The 14302-nt window shown below is 35.6% G+C and overlaps 2 protein-coding genes across 2 annotated transcripts in view; both read left to right on the top strand.

The window, feature by feature from the left end:
* LOC109104111 (RCC1 and BTB domain-containing protein 2-like) overlaps window positions 1–1945 on the top strand; it is a 28060-nt gene extending 26115 nt beyond the window's left edge. Inside the window, exon 8 of the mRNA XM_042740030.1 lies at window positions 278–1945. Coding sequence (XP_042595964.1) covers window positions 278–418 — 141 coding nt within the window. The 3' untranslated portion in view covers window positions 419–1945. The remainder of the gene's footprint in view (window positions 1–277) is intronic.
* A 590-nt stretch (window positions 1946–2535) lies between these two features.
* Window positions 2536–14302, top strand: part of LOC109052048 (microtubule-associated tumor suppressor candidate 2-like) — a 31996-nt gene continuing 20229 nt past the window's right edge. Inside the window, exons 1-3 of the mRNA XM_042739015.1 lie at window positions 2536–3049; window positions 11056–13173; window positions 13308–13518. Coding sequence (XP_042594949.1) covers window positions 11281–13173; window positions 13308–13518 — 2104 coding nt within the window. The 5' untranslated portion in view covers window positions 2536–3049; window positions 11056–11280. The remainder of the gene's footprint in view (window positions 3050–11055; window positions 13174–13307; window positions 13519–14302) is intronic.

Here is a 14302-nt window from a genome sequence, read left to right on the forward strand (position 1 = left end):
AAGGTTAGATTTTTGTGATTTTTTTTTAAATAAAAGATTAAAAGGATTAACAATGCAGGTTTATTTTCATAGCCTTCTTTGATCATATTTACCAAGGGGGCCAACGATTCTGACCACGTGTGTATACAATGTCTAAAAATGCTGTCTAGGTAGGCAGCTCACTAGGTTTTGGAACAGAGCCCTAAACATGTACATATATTTGCGGTTTCATATATTATTCTGTAGGTCTTTGGTGGTGGTTCTCTTTCTCGTTGAATCATCCACTCTTCATGTGCAGGATCTGGAAGAGTTCTGTTTCAAGTTTTGTGTTAACCACCTGACGGCTGTCACTCAGACGCAGGCCTTCGCCGACATGGACCACGATCTGCTGAAGAACTTCATCAGCAAAGCCAGCCGATACGGAGCATTCAAGAACTAACAGAAAGATATTGGCTAAGGAGGTATTTTGCTTTGGCTTTGCTTCATCCAGGCAAGTTATCTCTAATACCTCAGATTTGGAGAGAGGAGCCAAATTCACGTGGTTTGACTGTGAAGAAGTTGTAAAAGCCACAGCACTGGTCGTCTTCTGGGTCCCAGTGCCTTTAAATTACATCCCCATCTGAAGCCCTATGTAAATGGAAGAATTCTAGACTGGATTCAAAGGGACCAGATGAGTCTCAAAAGATTGTATTGAAATCGAGTAGCTAAACGAAAAGAAACCTCTGAGGTGCTTCATGAGCAAGGGATTCATCTGTGCATAAGCAAAAGGGAAGATCATCTCATGTAGGAGATGGTTGATGGGAGAAAGAGTTGCTTTTCTGTTACTGAATTATTGATTTGGATCAAGATCACAATAATTTGCAATATATTTCCAGTCCTTAAATATATAATGGATTGGAAAGTTACAGTCAGCCAAACAAGTTGTCCATTTCAAATCCATCTACCATTGTCATGATGGCCTTTATAAAGCAGGCCAACAGCCGTACCTCCTGTGGGAGGTCACCTGTGTCATAGGATATCATGTTTCTTTCTTCCTGGCATTAGAAGAAACTTTACACAGTAATATGTCATTAGAGTAGTAAAGCATTATTTTTAAATGTAGTATTAAGTGGCTTCAATTTAATTTACTGATCCAACTAATGTCGTTTATGTTATTTTTTTTACTGATAGTAATGTTACTTTTGATATGGTTGCGCTCTTTCTGTGTAACAGAATTATTTAGAATATGTCAGAAGGGTCAATGCCTGTGATTTTTCTCAAGTCATCAAAATATTAATGTTATTTTAGCAAGATATTATTAATATATTTTAGTGTGTGTGTTTTTTATTTTTATTTTTTTTTTGTTTAGTTGTTTTTTGGACTGAAGTATGAGCCAGATATTTCTTCATGACATTTACAGGTTGGGAAATAGTGCCGTCTGGTGGTGTTGCCCATATTACCCAAAAACTTACCCATATTATGTCATTCATTTCTTTTACCCACAGTGAATCAGACAGATATTTTTATCACTCATCATAGCATCAACCAATCAAACTAATCTTGAAATCGCACTTGAAACAAGCAGCTTATAAACATATATAATTCAAGTGTTTACAGTAGGTTAAGAGGTGTTAAGCAAACACAGTCTGACACAGTCAGAGAGAGCTTTCACTCTCTTCACTTCTTAAGGGTCAGTTGTTACAGTCTGTTTATACTTGTTTATACAGTCAGGGGGTTCTGCTGGGTTGTAGATATTTCTACATGATTTCCTTTTGTAGCCCCATAAATGAGGGTCAGGACCGCTTACCCTGCCCGATTGCCAAGAAAGGGTTGTTAAATATTCCCCTGTGGTCATGTTATGAATGGGGACTTAAATATTTTGACACTTGAATAATCTCTGTTTTAAGATGATACCAAACTTGCTGTTTTCATTTAAGAAAGTGTCATACAGCACTTTGAATATTAAAATAAATATCCTATATGATAAGTTATTGTGTTTTGGAAAAGTTATTATTAAAAAATATAACATTGCAATATACTGCACTTGTTTTTTTCCCACATACATTTTTTTCTCACTTTTTTTCTTTTCTTTATGTAATAAAGTATGAATTTGTTATGCATCATAGTAGGCATTTATAATTTATTTTAATACATTTGATTTTGTTTTTTGAACTTTTTTTTTTTACAGTCTATGGCATAAACAGGCATTAATAGTTAGGCATGTTGTCACATTATATATTTAAAATCTTAAATAGCCTACTATTTAAAATGCAAAATGGATATATACTGTATAGTTTAGATGCCTTACTGAATTAACAAGTGAAGCAGTGAGGGATGGACTGTAAGGTTGTTTATTATTCACAACTCACAAGTTTGAATCTAGTTTTTGTCTGCTGAAAGTCTTTTCAGAAAGTTTAGTCACAATAATAATAATAATAATAATAGTATTTGTTATAATAGTTATAATATTATGTGTTGTTAAATAATAAAATAATTATTTAATAGTGCATTTTTTTTTCTTCACAGCCTCGTTTTCATTCTTGTCATAAAGAAACCCTGATACCTTTGCCATTACCATTGCTATAACCATTGAAACTTAAAATTCTACAAAATTCTGTCCAATTTGCTGCTCTAAGATGTTTTGTGTGCTTATCTGCCTATGAGTGGCGCTCTATGCGCATTTAACACACAGGTTGTGTTTTAAAACCTTATGAGCCGCCTACCTAGACAGCATTTTGGGGACCACAAGCGCCTTTCGAAACAACATTTTTTTTTTAAATATCATAGATGTACCTAGCATTTTATCCAATCCGCTGCTGAACTGCAACGATAACTGACCGAAATCAACGGAATGATGCACTAAAATGTTGTCTTGCTAGGGAACTCGCTGTTTATTCGGACACAGCCATATTTGTTCACTTCATTTCTCACCATTCATTCCTGCGATCAGCGTCCTGTAGTGCGCGCCTGGCTCTCTTCTCATCCTCTCCGCCTGATTTTTCACTCGTCTTGAGGATGCTGTGCTGGATCAAACACTCATTCGTCTTCTGCATCAGTCGTGCAGCGTTTCCTCTCAGATGCTAAAGATCAGGTAAGACTGTGTGTGTGGAGATAATGTGATGGCGCACACTCACAGCATCACATCCACCTGCTGTCGTGTGTATCTGCAGCAGAACTCAATGTCTGCTTATATCACACATGCTGTTTTTTCTCGCGGTCTGATAGCGGTCGAATTTATCTGCCATGTATTTTCATTCAGCACGCATTGACACTGAATTAATAGGCCTAAATGAGTGAATGTTCTAATCTATTATTTATACATGTTGCTATGATGTTTAATTTCTGTTGTTATTATCACTATTTTTGGTGGGTGTTTGCTCGTGTTTATTATAATAATAATCTGATGATTTTTTTATATACTAGTTACATAATATTAAGTATATTTATATAAATATAGCCTATACTTATATTAAAATATCCCTGTACGTGAATACCCTTGTATTTAATTATAAATGTGTTAAAATTGGAGTATAAATTAAATACTAATAATAATTACAATCTTAGGCGTTATACAGTTATCAGTATACTTTAAATGTACATAATTAATTTACATAGCGTACAACAGATATATAAATATTGATGCTATAATGTAACAAACAAACAAACTATATTTCATTTATAAAATAAAAATAATGTTATAAAATCACATTAAATTAAATAACAATTTTTTTTTCTATCAGTTCTGGGTCAGTTATTCTGATTCTGTGTTTGCTCAAGACAACACTAAGCAAAATACATCTACAGTTTGCATCATAACAACTCGCACAAAAAAAAAAAAAAAACAGGAACAACACACTTTCTGTATTAATTTGCGCTTTCTGTCAGGTTGTGAAACTGAACACTCAAAATGCTTTGAGTAAAGTAAAGAACATTTATATACAATAAACCCCTCACACAAAGCTGATGAGGGATTTGCTTTTGAAAGGGAGAGGGGGCGTGGCCTCCGATTTCATTTGGATGTTAATATTTAATTAGCACTGTAGATCTGAGAGTGGAAATCGCTGCTTCCATTAGAGAGATTCTTGAGAAAAGGGGCTAAAAAGACGCACACACATAAGGAAAGACAGATGTTTCTCTAATCCAGGTCCCTTCTAAGTTAGCTGGTTGATTAGTGAACAGGTGCAGTGGACTTGCTCTGAATGCATCATGGGAAATGAGGGGAATTTCATGCATCTTAATGACTATGACAGCAATTTGCCTCTTGAACTTCCTGCTGCCGGCTGCATTACTGCCAGTAGCACTCTGAACGTGTTACAGTGTCATGAAAGAGGAAAAACAATGAGGTGGAAGTAACAAAGGCAGTCTCTCATGGCCATTGGCTGTGGGATTCATGCTGACGCCTTGAGGAACATGCTGTGAGTGTTTTATTTATACTTCATGTCTGCGACAGAAACTGTATCAGTCAAGAGGAGAACTGTCTGTCCTTACCGTATGTCAACCTTCTCTCTCTTTTCCTTCTGTTCACTCTAAAGGTACTTGGCATGTTAACACTAAACTGTAAAAACAACTGTAAAAAAAAGTCAATATATTTTCACTGAATTGTGAAGTTTAAATGCAAAGATACTGTAAGAGATAGATTAAATGACACTAAACTGAATTTACATTACATAAAAATTACATGATACAAAAAAGTTGAAATTGCTCAAATTATTTTGATGAGTTAAAGTCATGTAAAAACAAAAGTTGCCATAACTTATTGATCATATGAATTTTTACTCTTATGGTAATCCATTTTTTTTTATGTTTTGGCAAATTGGTGGCTTTCTAAAAATTATACAAATCAAATTTTAGAAATTCATTTAAAAACACTACCTCATAAAATAGTCATTTTCTCATGAGATTGATAAATAGACAAATAAATGAATACACTCTTTTCTAAATGTTTAATGTTTTGGCAAATTGGTGGCTTTCTAAAAATGGTATGTTTTCGTAAAAATATAATAGCATGAATTCATGTGAAATTGCCACCTCATAAAATAGCTACAAATATTCATGAGATTGATAGAAAGATGGATGGACAGACAGATAGATAGAACATTAAAAATACTGCCAATGTATCATGAATGCATCTGGATGTATTTCTGGCATCAGGGCAGCAGAATTACTGCAGGGCTGATGCTGCAGACTGCAATGAGTATCTGCATGTGGGATCGCATGTATTGAGTGACTGACCTATTAGGAAGCTTCCTTTTATCTGTATTGAGCTAGGTTTCTGTCAAACATTACAGGTGCAAAAAGAAAATGTACAGAATACATAAGTTTAACATTTGTATTTAAATAGGCACGCTAATGTTCATCTGAGTAAATATTAAGCTTGCAGTTACATCATTTTTTATGTTATTGAAAGCTCTGTATTATGTGTGAATGTGTGAAAAGCTTAAAACTTAAGTACTTGCATTTCAGCACATTAAAGGGGTCATATGATGCAATTTAAAATTTCCCTTTCACTTTGGAGTTTTACAAGCTGTTCATGCAAAGATAAGATCCCTAAATTTGCAAAGACTAAAGCCTCAAACCCAAAGAGATATTCTTTATAAAAGTTAAGACTCATCCACGCCATCCTAAAATGTCTCATTTAAACATGCCCCCACATGTCTACTTCACTGTGTGGGAAGATTTGGATAACACCGCACAAATGTTCATGCAAAGAAAGAAGGCGTTTGATTCTTGCTGAAGAACTTTGATTCTCAAAAGAATAACTTTGATTCTCGCTGTAGGATTGTTACCACCGCCGCCATGTTGTGGAGACGCTATGTGTTTTGTTTGCGAAAGCGAAACTACTTTGTTTGGCCTTCCAAAAGAGGACACAACTAGAAATCAGTGGTTAAGTTGTATTTACAACACTGTTTTGAAACAGTTCAACTCAAATATTCAGATGGGTGCAGCGCATTTTACTGAGGACTGTTTCCTGAGAGAGTAGCCTACAATGCGTCTGTGGCACAAAGGCTATTTCTATAAAGTGGGGCAATTCCAACTTTGCAAGGATAGTCTTGCGCTTTTGACTTACAGCCTGTAAGTACGTTTTTATATTTAAAGAATTTGCCACTGATGATTCAAACGCGGGTTTTAAGCAGTGCAGAGTAGTGCTTGTTGTTTGTTGTTTCTCTGATCACAAATGCAGACATGATTTTATGTTTGCGCGGCGCGATATGCAACGCAACGCCTAAAAAGACAGTATAAGTCATTATAATCAGTAATTATGTCCCCACTGGATGCAACAAATGCCTCGTTTGTAATGGTTTATTGGTTTTGTCTCATGGCGCCGCCGCCATCACAGTATGGTAAGGGGCATAACATTTCTGTCACACGCTTGAGGTATTCGGCCAATCTTAATTTCAAGTATACATTTAAGAAGTATTTATTGCAAGCACAATAATTAATTTAACCCATAATAAACTTAACATTTTCATTAATATATATCCCAAAACAGTGACTGTTCTGTGTTTAATGACAATTTTTAAGTAATATGCACTTTACACTGATATAGTGCCATCTTCTGTCCAAATGAGATAAAACTAAATTTTTTCAGCCTGTAAATAAACCCAGCAAGTTTTGTGTTTGGCCTTTGTTAACCTCATCTAATAGCTGTTTGCTAAAAAAGCTGATATGTTTTTAAAAACATGCAGTTGTCTTCAAAACTTAATTGTCAAAGTCACTGCATTCAAATGGCAAAGTACTTATTATAATATATACAACAGTTCCAAACGTGCTGGATAACAGTATTGGGACATTTCACTGTTTGTATCTCTCTACTTGTCTGGGTTTTGCGCATTCAAACAAACTGTTATTCCGTGCATTTGGTCTGTAGTTTATGTTAATACATGTTATGCCTGTAGGTGGTGACAAGAGACTGTGTTTATGAGTGAGTCATTTGAACTATTCACTTTGTTAAAAAATGCTGATTCATTTATGAACCTAACAAGTCTTTATGAATGAGTCAATGTACCGTTTACTCAACCAAATTGTTCAGATGTGTCTTCCTCTGTAGAAAACGAGTGAAAAAAAAATATGAAACTTGTATTTTTGTTAAAGCACCTGAATTGTGAATTCAATTAAAAATCTGTAGTAAAGTATATTTATACCCCCTACTAGATTTAGCACTCATGCTGCAAAACACAATGTCATGGTCAAAGTCTTCTGTCTGGTTAGTTTAAGAAAAATGGCAAAACCACATTTTGTGTGACTCATTTTATATACTGTTTTGTTCTACAGTAGCAAGCTTGGTTTGCACTTTGCAGTAATAAGTCACAATAAATTTCACACAGAGAAGTGCAGAGCAGGAGTTCATCATGCATTCTCACTTTAACAAAGTCGAAACAAAGCCATCGCTGTGCTCTCTCATCTGTTCACTGTCAGCTCGGTATCCATCAGCCAGGGGGAAACCTCATCCCCGCTGATTGAGCCGCATAGAGATTCCGCCAGTCAGTATAAGAGACTGTTTTTAAATTGGGCTTTTTCAGTTCATCTGACTGGTGATTTGTTCCCTCTAATAACACACTAATATGAGATAGAAACCACAGAGCTTTAGTTTGATCATCTGTGAGAGTCACTGAATTGCAAGGCTCCAGACGCTGGTAATGGCTTCTAATATATTTAAGCTTCATAGCTGCTTAGAACTGTGTCCTATAGCCTTCATTTAGCATATAAACACTTGAGGCATGTCTTATGGATAAATTTGTCACTTGCCCAATGTGGATGAGAAAGTCAGGTAAAGTTTTGGTTCATAGGGTAACACTTAATAATAATGTTCAGTTGTAAGGGATTTATAATTGATTAGTTAATGATGAACAAATCATTTAAAAAACATTCATAAGTGATTAATAAGTGATACACTAACAATTTGTGTATGTTTTGTTAATCCATTTACAAGTAATTAGTTAATGATGAACTAATCATTTACAAAACATGACTATGCATTCATAAATGATTAATAAAATATATGTTAATGTTTTTTTCTGTTTTGTAGATTATGTTAGAAATCATTTACAAGTGATTAGATGATGATGAACTAATCATTTACAAAACATCACTATACAAATGAATATTAAGTAATATGCTAATGATTTACAAATCTATTATCTTAAAAAATATAGCATTATGAAATAATCAAACATATCCTCAGTAAATGGTTAATAGTTACTAGTTAATATATTATTATTCACTTATAAATCATTTAAATGTCAACATTGTACTGTCATCTCAATAAACATTTATTAATCATGAACAAATGAAGATTAAACAATTAGTAAATGATTAGTGTAATCATTGCAGCCTTTACATTGCAGTACACACTACAAAGTATTCAAAACCTGTTGTGTAAACGCATGAATAAATAATTTACAAAGCTTTCTGCATCCCCTAATAAAGTGTAAACTGCTCATCGCTTGTAAATGTGTTACACATCATTTGTAGATTTTTCTTATCTGTTACAAATGATCTATAGGTGAATACAAGGCATTTACAACACTTTCTGCATCCCATAATCTAAAGTGTAAACTACTCATTACTTGTTAATGTTTTACATACCTTCTGGTTACAGGTTGTGTGTGTATATACAGAACCTGTAACCGGGAGGTTTGTAAAATATTCTTTAAAATATCCTGTCTTATGTTCAACAGAAGAAAGCATACAGATTTAGAACAATTTGTGGGTAAATTACGAATTTTCATTTTTGGGTGAACTATCCGTTTAAAGTTCTACCCAGAGTCGTGCTGTGTGCCAATTTGCCTACTTTAAGCTTTAAGTTTTGTTGAGTAACACATCATAAAAATGTGCTCTGTCACATAGTTACGTGCATTCTGTCATAATAAACAGCCTGTCAATCATCAAAGTTTTTATTGATCATTTATTAGGATGTGTTCCTAGATTTTGGTGGTAGAATTAAAATGCTTTAAAAAGGGAAGTGCATCAAAACTCCACACTCTGTAAACTGTATAATAATTAGTATTCAGTTGTATCTGTAAGCTCAAACCCTCCCTAGTGTTGGGCTGTGAAGTCTTTGAACATTTTAACTTGAGGACTTCTGAGCCTTTTCTGTGAAAGTAGGTCAAGTAGAAGGTTTGGTGAGTGTGTATTTGGTATGAGAGAGTGTTTATGTGAATGTGCAGAGTTGAGCTTTGGGATGTCAGATTTGTTTAATTGGTTTGGTTTGTGTAAATAATTAAATTATTCTGTGAAGCAGTTATGTTGTATTTACAAAACAATATAATATTTATTACAATAATTTTACAGAATAATTTCATATTTATGTAATTCCTGCTGTGCATAACTGTTTTAAAAATAAAAGTTCCAAATAGTGGCTTTGCAATGCCATAGAAGAACCATTTTGGGGCAACAGTTATTTAAAGAACCATATTTTTCTTATTGTGAAGGAAATTTTAATGGGAATAATCCTTTTCCACTGAAGAACCTTTGTTTTTAAAATTGTGATTAAATTGAGAAGTTTTTTGATTATAATTTTTATATTTAAAAAAGTGTCAGCATAATTGTTGGATTTTTATTTTCTGAGTACCTGATAAAAACTGCTCTCCTTGGTGCTCCTTTAAATTTTGAGTAGCTTGTTGCTTGACAAGCTGCATTTTCAAAGTAGCTTACCTGACACTGGTTGTTTTCATTCTCTATTTCTGTCTACCTTCCTCTTGTAAATAATTGAGCTCCTGACTCTAAATGGTCGTGATGATCTGTTGCATGGTATCTTTTGAGGCGTATTCCAAATCTCTTTATGCTGTCATCAGTGCTGCGGTATTGTGACCTGCAGACCTGACTATGATGTGACTCGTCACATGTGACTGACAAACCGTCATATTAATAATCAGTCTGTGACAGTTAGTCATTGTCTCTGACAGCTCAACAGCGACTGTTTAAATTATTCCATAACATTTAGCATAAGCATGTCATTTTGGAATGGAGGTCAGTCAGTTTTATTTTCTGTTCTAATGTAACTTTCATCTGTAACTGAATAAATTTAATTTACACAAATAAATAGTGGACATAAAATAATAAAGATTAGTGACAGTTTCTTCAAAAGCAAGGTATGTTTTGATTTGATCTTGATATAAGCGGAAAGCAAGTATTTAATTTATAAAAAATTATTACAGACCTTTTTAAAGCATAGAAAGATGGTGAGACATCATTATGATAGTAAGTGAACTGTAATGATTGACTACAGATGCACAAAACCATCAGATGCACAAAGTAGGTCAAGAAAATGGACCATGCCAAGAAGTATAAATGCACAAAATATATTGTGTTTACCTATAGGTCTGACAGAAGTCAGCCTAGCAGAATGTCTTATAGTTTTAAGTGATGGATTGCTTTTTGGTATCTGTTTATGAAAACAGCATTTAGTGGGGTTTATTTTGGTTAAATATTTAATTTGTAACAGGGCAAAATTTACACTATGCAATAGTATAAAGGTAATTTGCCTTCTTGTTGAACAAAATTCTTTCTTCAACATGGTACAGTATCTATTAAGAGACATAATTTGCTAATTTAGACACTTTAGAAGTTCATCTATTATTTATCTATTACAAAATCAGTTAATGCACCTGTTTTCCTGGAAAATATGTTCCTGTTGAGAACATCTGTCTCCCATTACCTCAGGGAATGACCTCCTACGGTTGAAGTTCTGGAGTGTAGGAGCTGTTGTTGTTGCTAGGGAGAACTGAGCATGAGTGTGCTTTCTCACTGCATGGAGAATTATCATTGTGTTTATAATTCTGTATAAAAGAATTTCATGATTGAATAAAATCTTACTCCAAATCCCATTTGACTGAAGCATTAGAATATGTATGCCATGGATTTTTTTAACCTGGAAAAGAAAATAAATTTTGTCATTTACATGGAGAAAATGTCAGTGTAAATTGCCCCTAATTATAGAACTATCTCTCTTTAAGGTAAACAAAGAGATACTGCACAAAGAGAGGATTTATGGATCTCAAAACATACTACTATTTTTTATGGGTATAACATTTGAATATTGTATATGAACGTGTCTGTTTATGTTTACATTATTTCTTATTTGTATTTCTGTTACAGATTTTATGTCAAGACATTTCTAAATCTGTTGTTGTTTACCTACCTTGACATGTTGAAGACAACTCCTGATGTCATCTTCTCAAAATTAGTATCTCACATAACAGTGTGAAAGATGCCAATACTTACTTTAGCTTTAAGTTTGAAAGCAGTGAGAGCTCCAGACCTCAAGGGAGGATCAACAAGACTCTACATGAAAGCTTGAGAACACATGAACCTTCAGGAAACATGAGTGTGAATGATGAACACACCAGACCCTTCGGGACCAGCATTGAAGATGGCTGTGAGGAAATCAGGAACAACAACAGACATGCTGAAGATTCCCTAGATGGTGATGCCAATGCTAATGAAATCCAAAGAGTAGATGAAGGAACAAATTTGGAGGCAACTGAAACCCTGTCCTCTGTGGTATCTCACACTGAGGAACATGTGAAGATGATTATCCAGGGCACAGATTCCCCATGTGATGACCCAGAGTTAGCTGAGTTTGAGATGCTGGAAAGTCAGGAACTAGAGGATGATGAAGAGAGCAGTATTCCTAAAGGAGATGTCAGGGGTTCTCTATCCACCAATATGATGCAGACTGAAGCAATGTCTCCGAAGGTAGAAGGTAAAAGGTTCTCCCAATTCATTTCAAAGGAGCAAGAGTCTACTGTTTGTCCTCAGTCCACTAGCAAAGAAATGGTGACCAGCATAGCAAGGACTGAGTTTAGCTCTGAAAATGATGTTTTTGTCTCTTGCCTCTCCACAATGTCTAGTCTTGGAGGAAGTCTTGCTAGTGCCCTGGACAATGCAGGTCGAACCCAGAGCTCTGATTCATGGCATGCTCCCTCAGGGCCATACCGAACTCTCTCTGAGGACCTTACCCTTGTCTCACAGTCCTGTTTAACTATTTCAGATAAAAGCCAGAGCTCCGTACATACTGATGGCATGCATCATCAAGCAGGAAAAAGTACAATGCACATTGACAGTGTTGATCTCAATCTTAACTCTACCACATTGCCTGAGGAACCCCTTTTAGAAGCACAAGAAAACCAACCAGCTACAGACTTTGTAATATATGAGAGCTCAGGTCAACTGACAAATGGCATGAGTGATTGTAGCATTGCAAGGATCAAGAAGGTCCCTAATCAAACAGGAAGCACCAGTCCGGACAATCTAGGAGAATCTGGATTTCATGTAAAGGAGTACCATGGAACAGAAGACAAGGTTCCAAATTTAAAAACAATATCAACTGAGAAGAAACCTTGCCAACCTCTTGTCTCAGAAAACACACAGTCTGCTTCACAGAACAGAAGGTTCTCTCATGATTCCGCTGCTGATATAAATAATAAACTCAAATCCCAGGATGAGGAATCTCATAAAATTGCTCTTAAAACCTCAAAACTAACCTCAAAGGATACACCTGTGCACTCTGGTGGTTCTGAACCCCAACCATATAAGAAGCAAGCTTCTTTTGAAAAGACCCGAAGTTCTAGTGCATCAAGTTTGGAAAGGCGAAGACCTTGGGGCAGCCCATCTCGCTCTGAGACCCCTCCATCCCCTAAGACCACCTGTTCACCTCGGAAACAGCCACCTTCATCACCAGCCAAACCTATTAGCACAAGAGAAGCAAGTCAGGAACGAAATGAAACCTTACAGAGGGGAACGACTGGTTCGAGGCAACCAAGTAAAAGTGTTCTCAGTAGTAGTAGCAGTCTCCCAAAACCTGCTGTTCCTCAACAACCCACTAGAGCTGAGTTTGAATCTAAGAAGTCTTCTCCACCTCAGAAGCCTAAAAATGTTCGACCAAAAATCATAACATATGTCCGCAAAAGTCCTCAAGCGAAACCAACGTCTGAAGGCCCCTATGAAGTATCAACGTTACCGCCAAGACTTACACCATACAGTAGCTCACCAACCTCAAAAGAGTCTAAGGCTGAGGGTCCCAGAGGTTCACCTGTGCTGAGCTCCTCTAATATCCTTTATGACAAGTATCGACAGGAAGTACAAAGGTCAGGGTACTACTCCCCTCCAGGACAGATGGCATATGGGATCAGGCCACCTAGCCACACTGTCCCCCATAAACTGGTGGGCAAATCAGAGAGTTTCCATGGGGAACTGCCAGATCAATATTTACAGGTAGGATTTGTGTATTAAGAGATTCTCAGCTGCTAACACAGCACTACTGAACTCTAATAATTTATTAATATTCTCACCTGCTTTATTAAATTTGTGGTAACAAAGACATCAATGGATGCTTCTTACGGTTTCAGGGTGGTAGAGCGGTTCAGCTTAATACCCATGATGCTGCTGCTGCCGTTTTCCGCTTTCCGAGAGCCTTAAGGCCTCAGCTTGGCCTTGGAGCTGTCACCAGACAGCCTGCTACTAAGAACAGGATGGTATTACCAGGTCAAAGGTCAGCGTCACCCCTCAGTTACACCTCTCCATCTGTTCAGGCCCCAAGTAGTCACCAGGAACCTGTAGGTCAGTAGGCACTAAAACCTTCAAAGTCAAGTTTCCAGTTGTCAGTTGACTTTCTTCAGAATGTGCAATGTTTAATTAAGCAGTATTGATTTGTATTAGACATTTTCTTAAAATATATCTTATTAAGCTAGACAGGAATCTAAATGATTAACTACATAGCTCTATACTGCCAGTACTCAGAATCAGACTTGTTTCTTAGCGTAATGGCCAAACACAGACATTCCATCAGCTGAGGTTATGAACTGCAGTCATTTTGGTTCTAGAATTATATTGATTCTTTCAGATGCTTCTTTTCTTTTTTGAAATGTAAAATCCATGATGGCAAGAAGACTGTGGAGATAACTAGTCACATACTTACAGCTTTTTAATGTAATGATTCAGAATACTTAATCTCATAAAAGGATCACTAAAATTGTCAGAATTGTGAAATGAAAATATCTACACCCTTAAAAACTCTACTTTTTTACTGGTTGTTGATGAGCTGAATACAAACTACATATCATATATCTATCCATATTGACAGGTATTTAAAAAAGAGCTCTTTTAGACCAATACTACTTTGCATACACCTTAAGTGGGCAAAGATTCACACTGCTAAGTTCTTTTGTGTCCGGAATTTAAGTTGCAAGAACTATTTTACAAATTTTTTAAATATTTGTGTGCAGTTTCATTTTCTTCTCCTTATATGGTATGGTACATTGTATTAGTTCTGTCATGACAACTCTTAGTTTAGGATGGTAATATACATGGCAATGTTAATGTGTTTGGTCTTGGAGGAATAGAT

Source organism: Cyprinus carpio, chromosome B15 (assembly GCF_018340385.1).
Source record: "Cyprinus carpio isolate SPL01 chromosome B15, ASM1834038v1, whole genome shotgun sequence".
Lineage (NCBI taxonomy): Eukaryota > Metazoa > Chordata > Actinopteri > Cypriniformes > Cyprinidae > Cyprinus > Cyprinus carpio.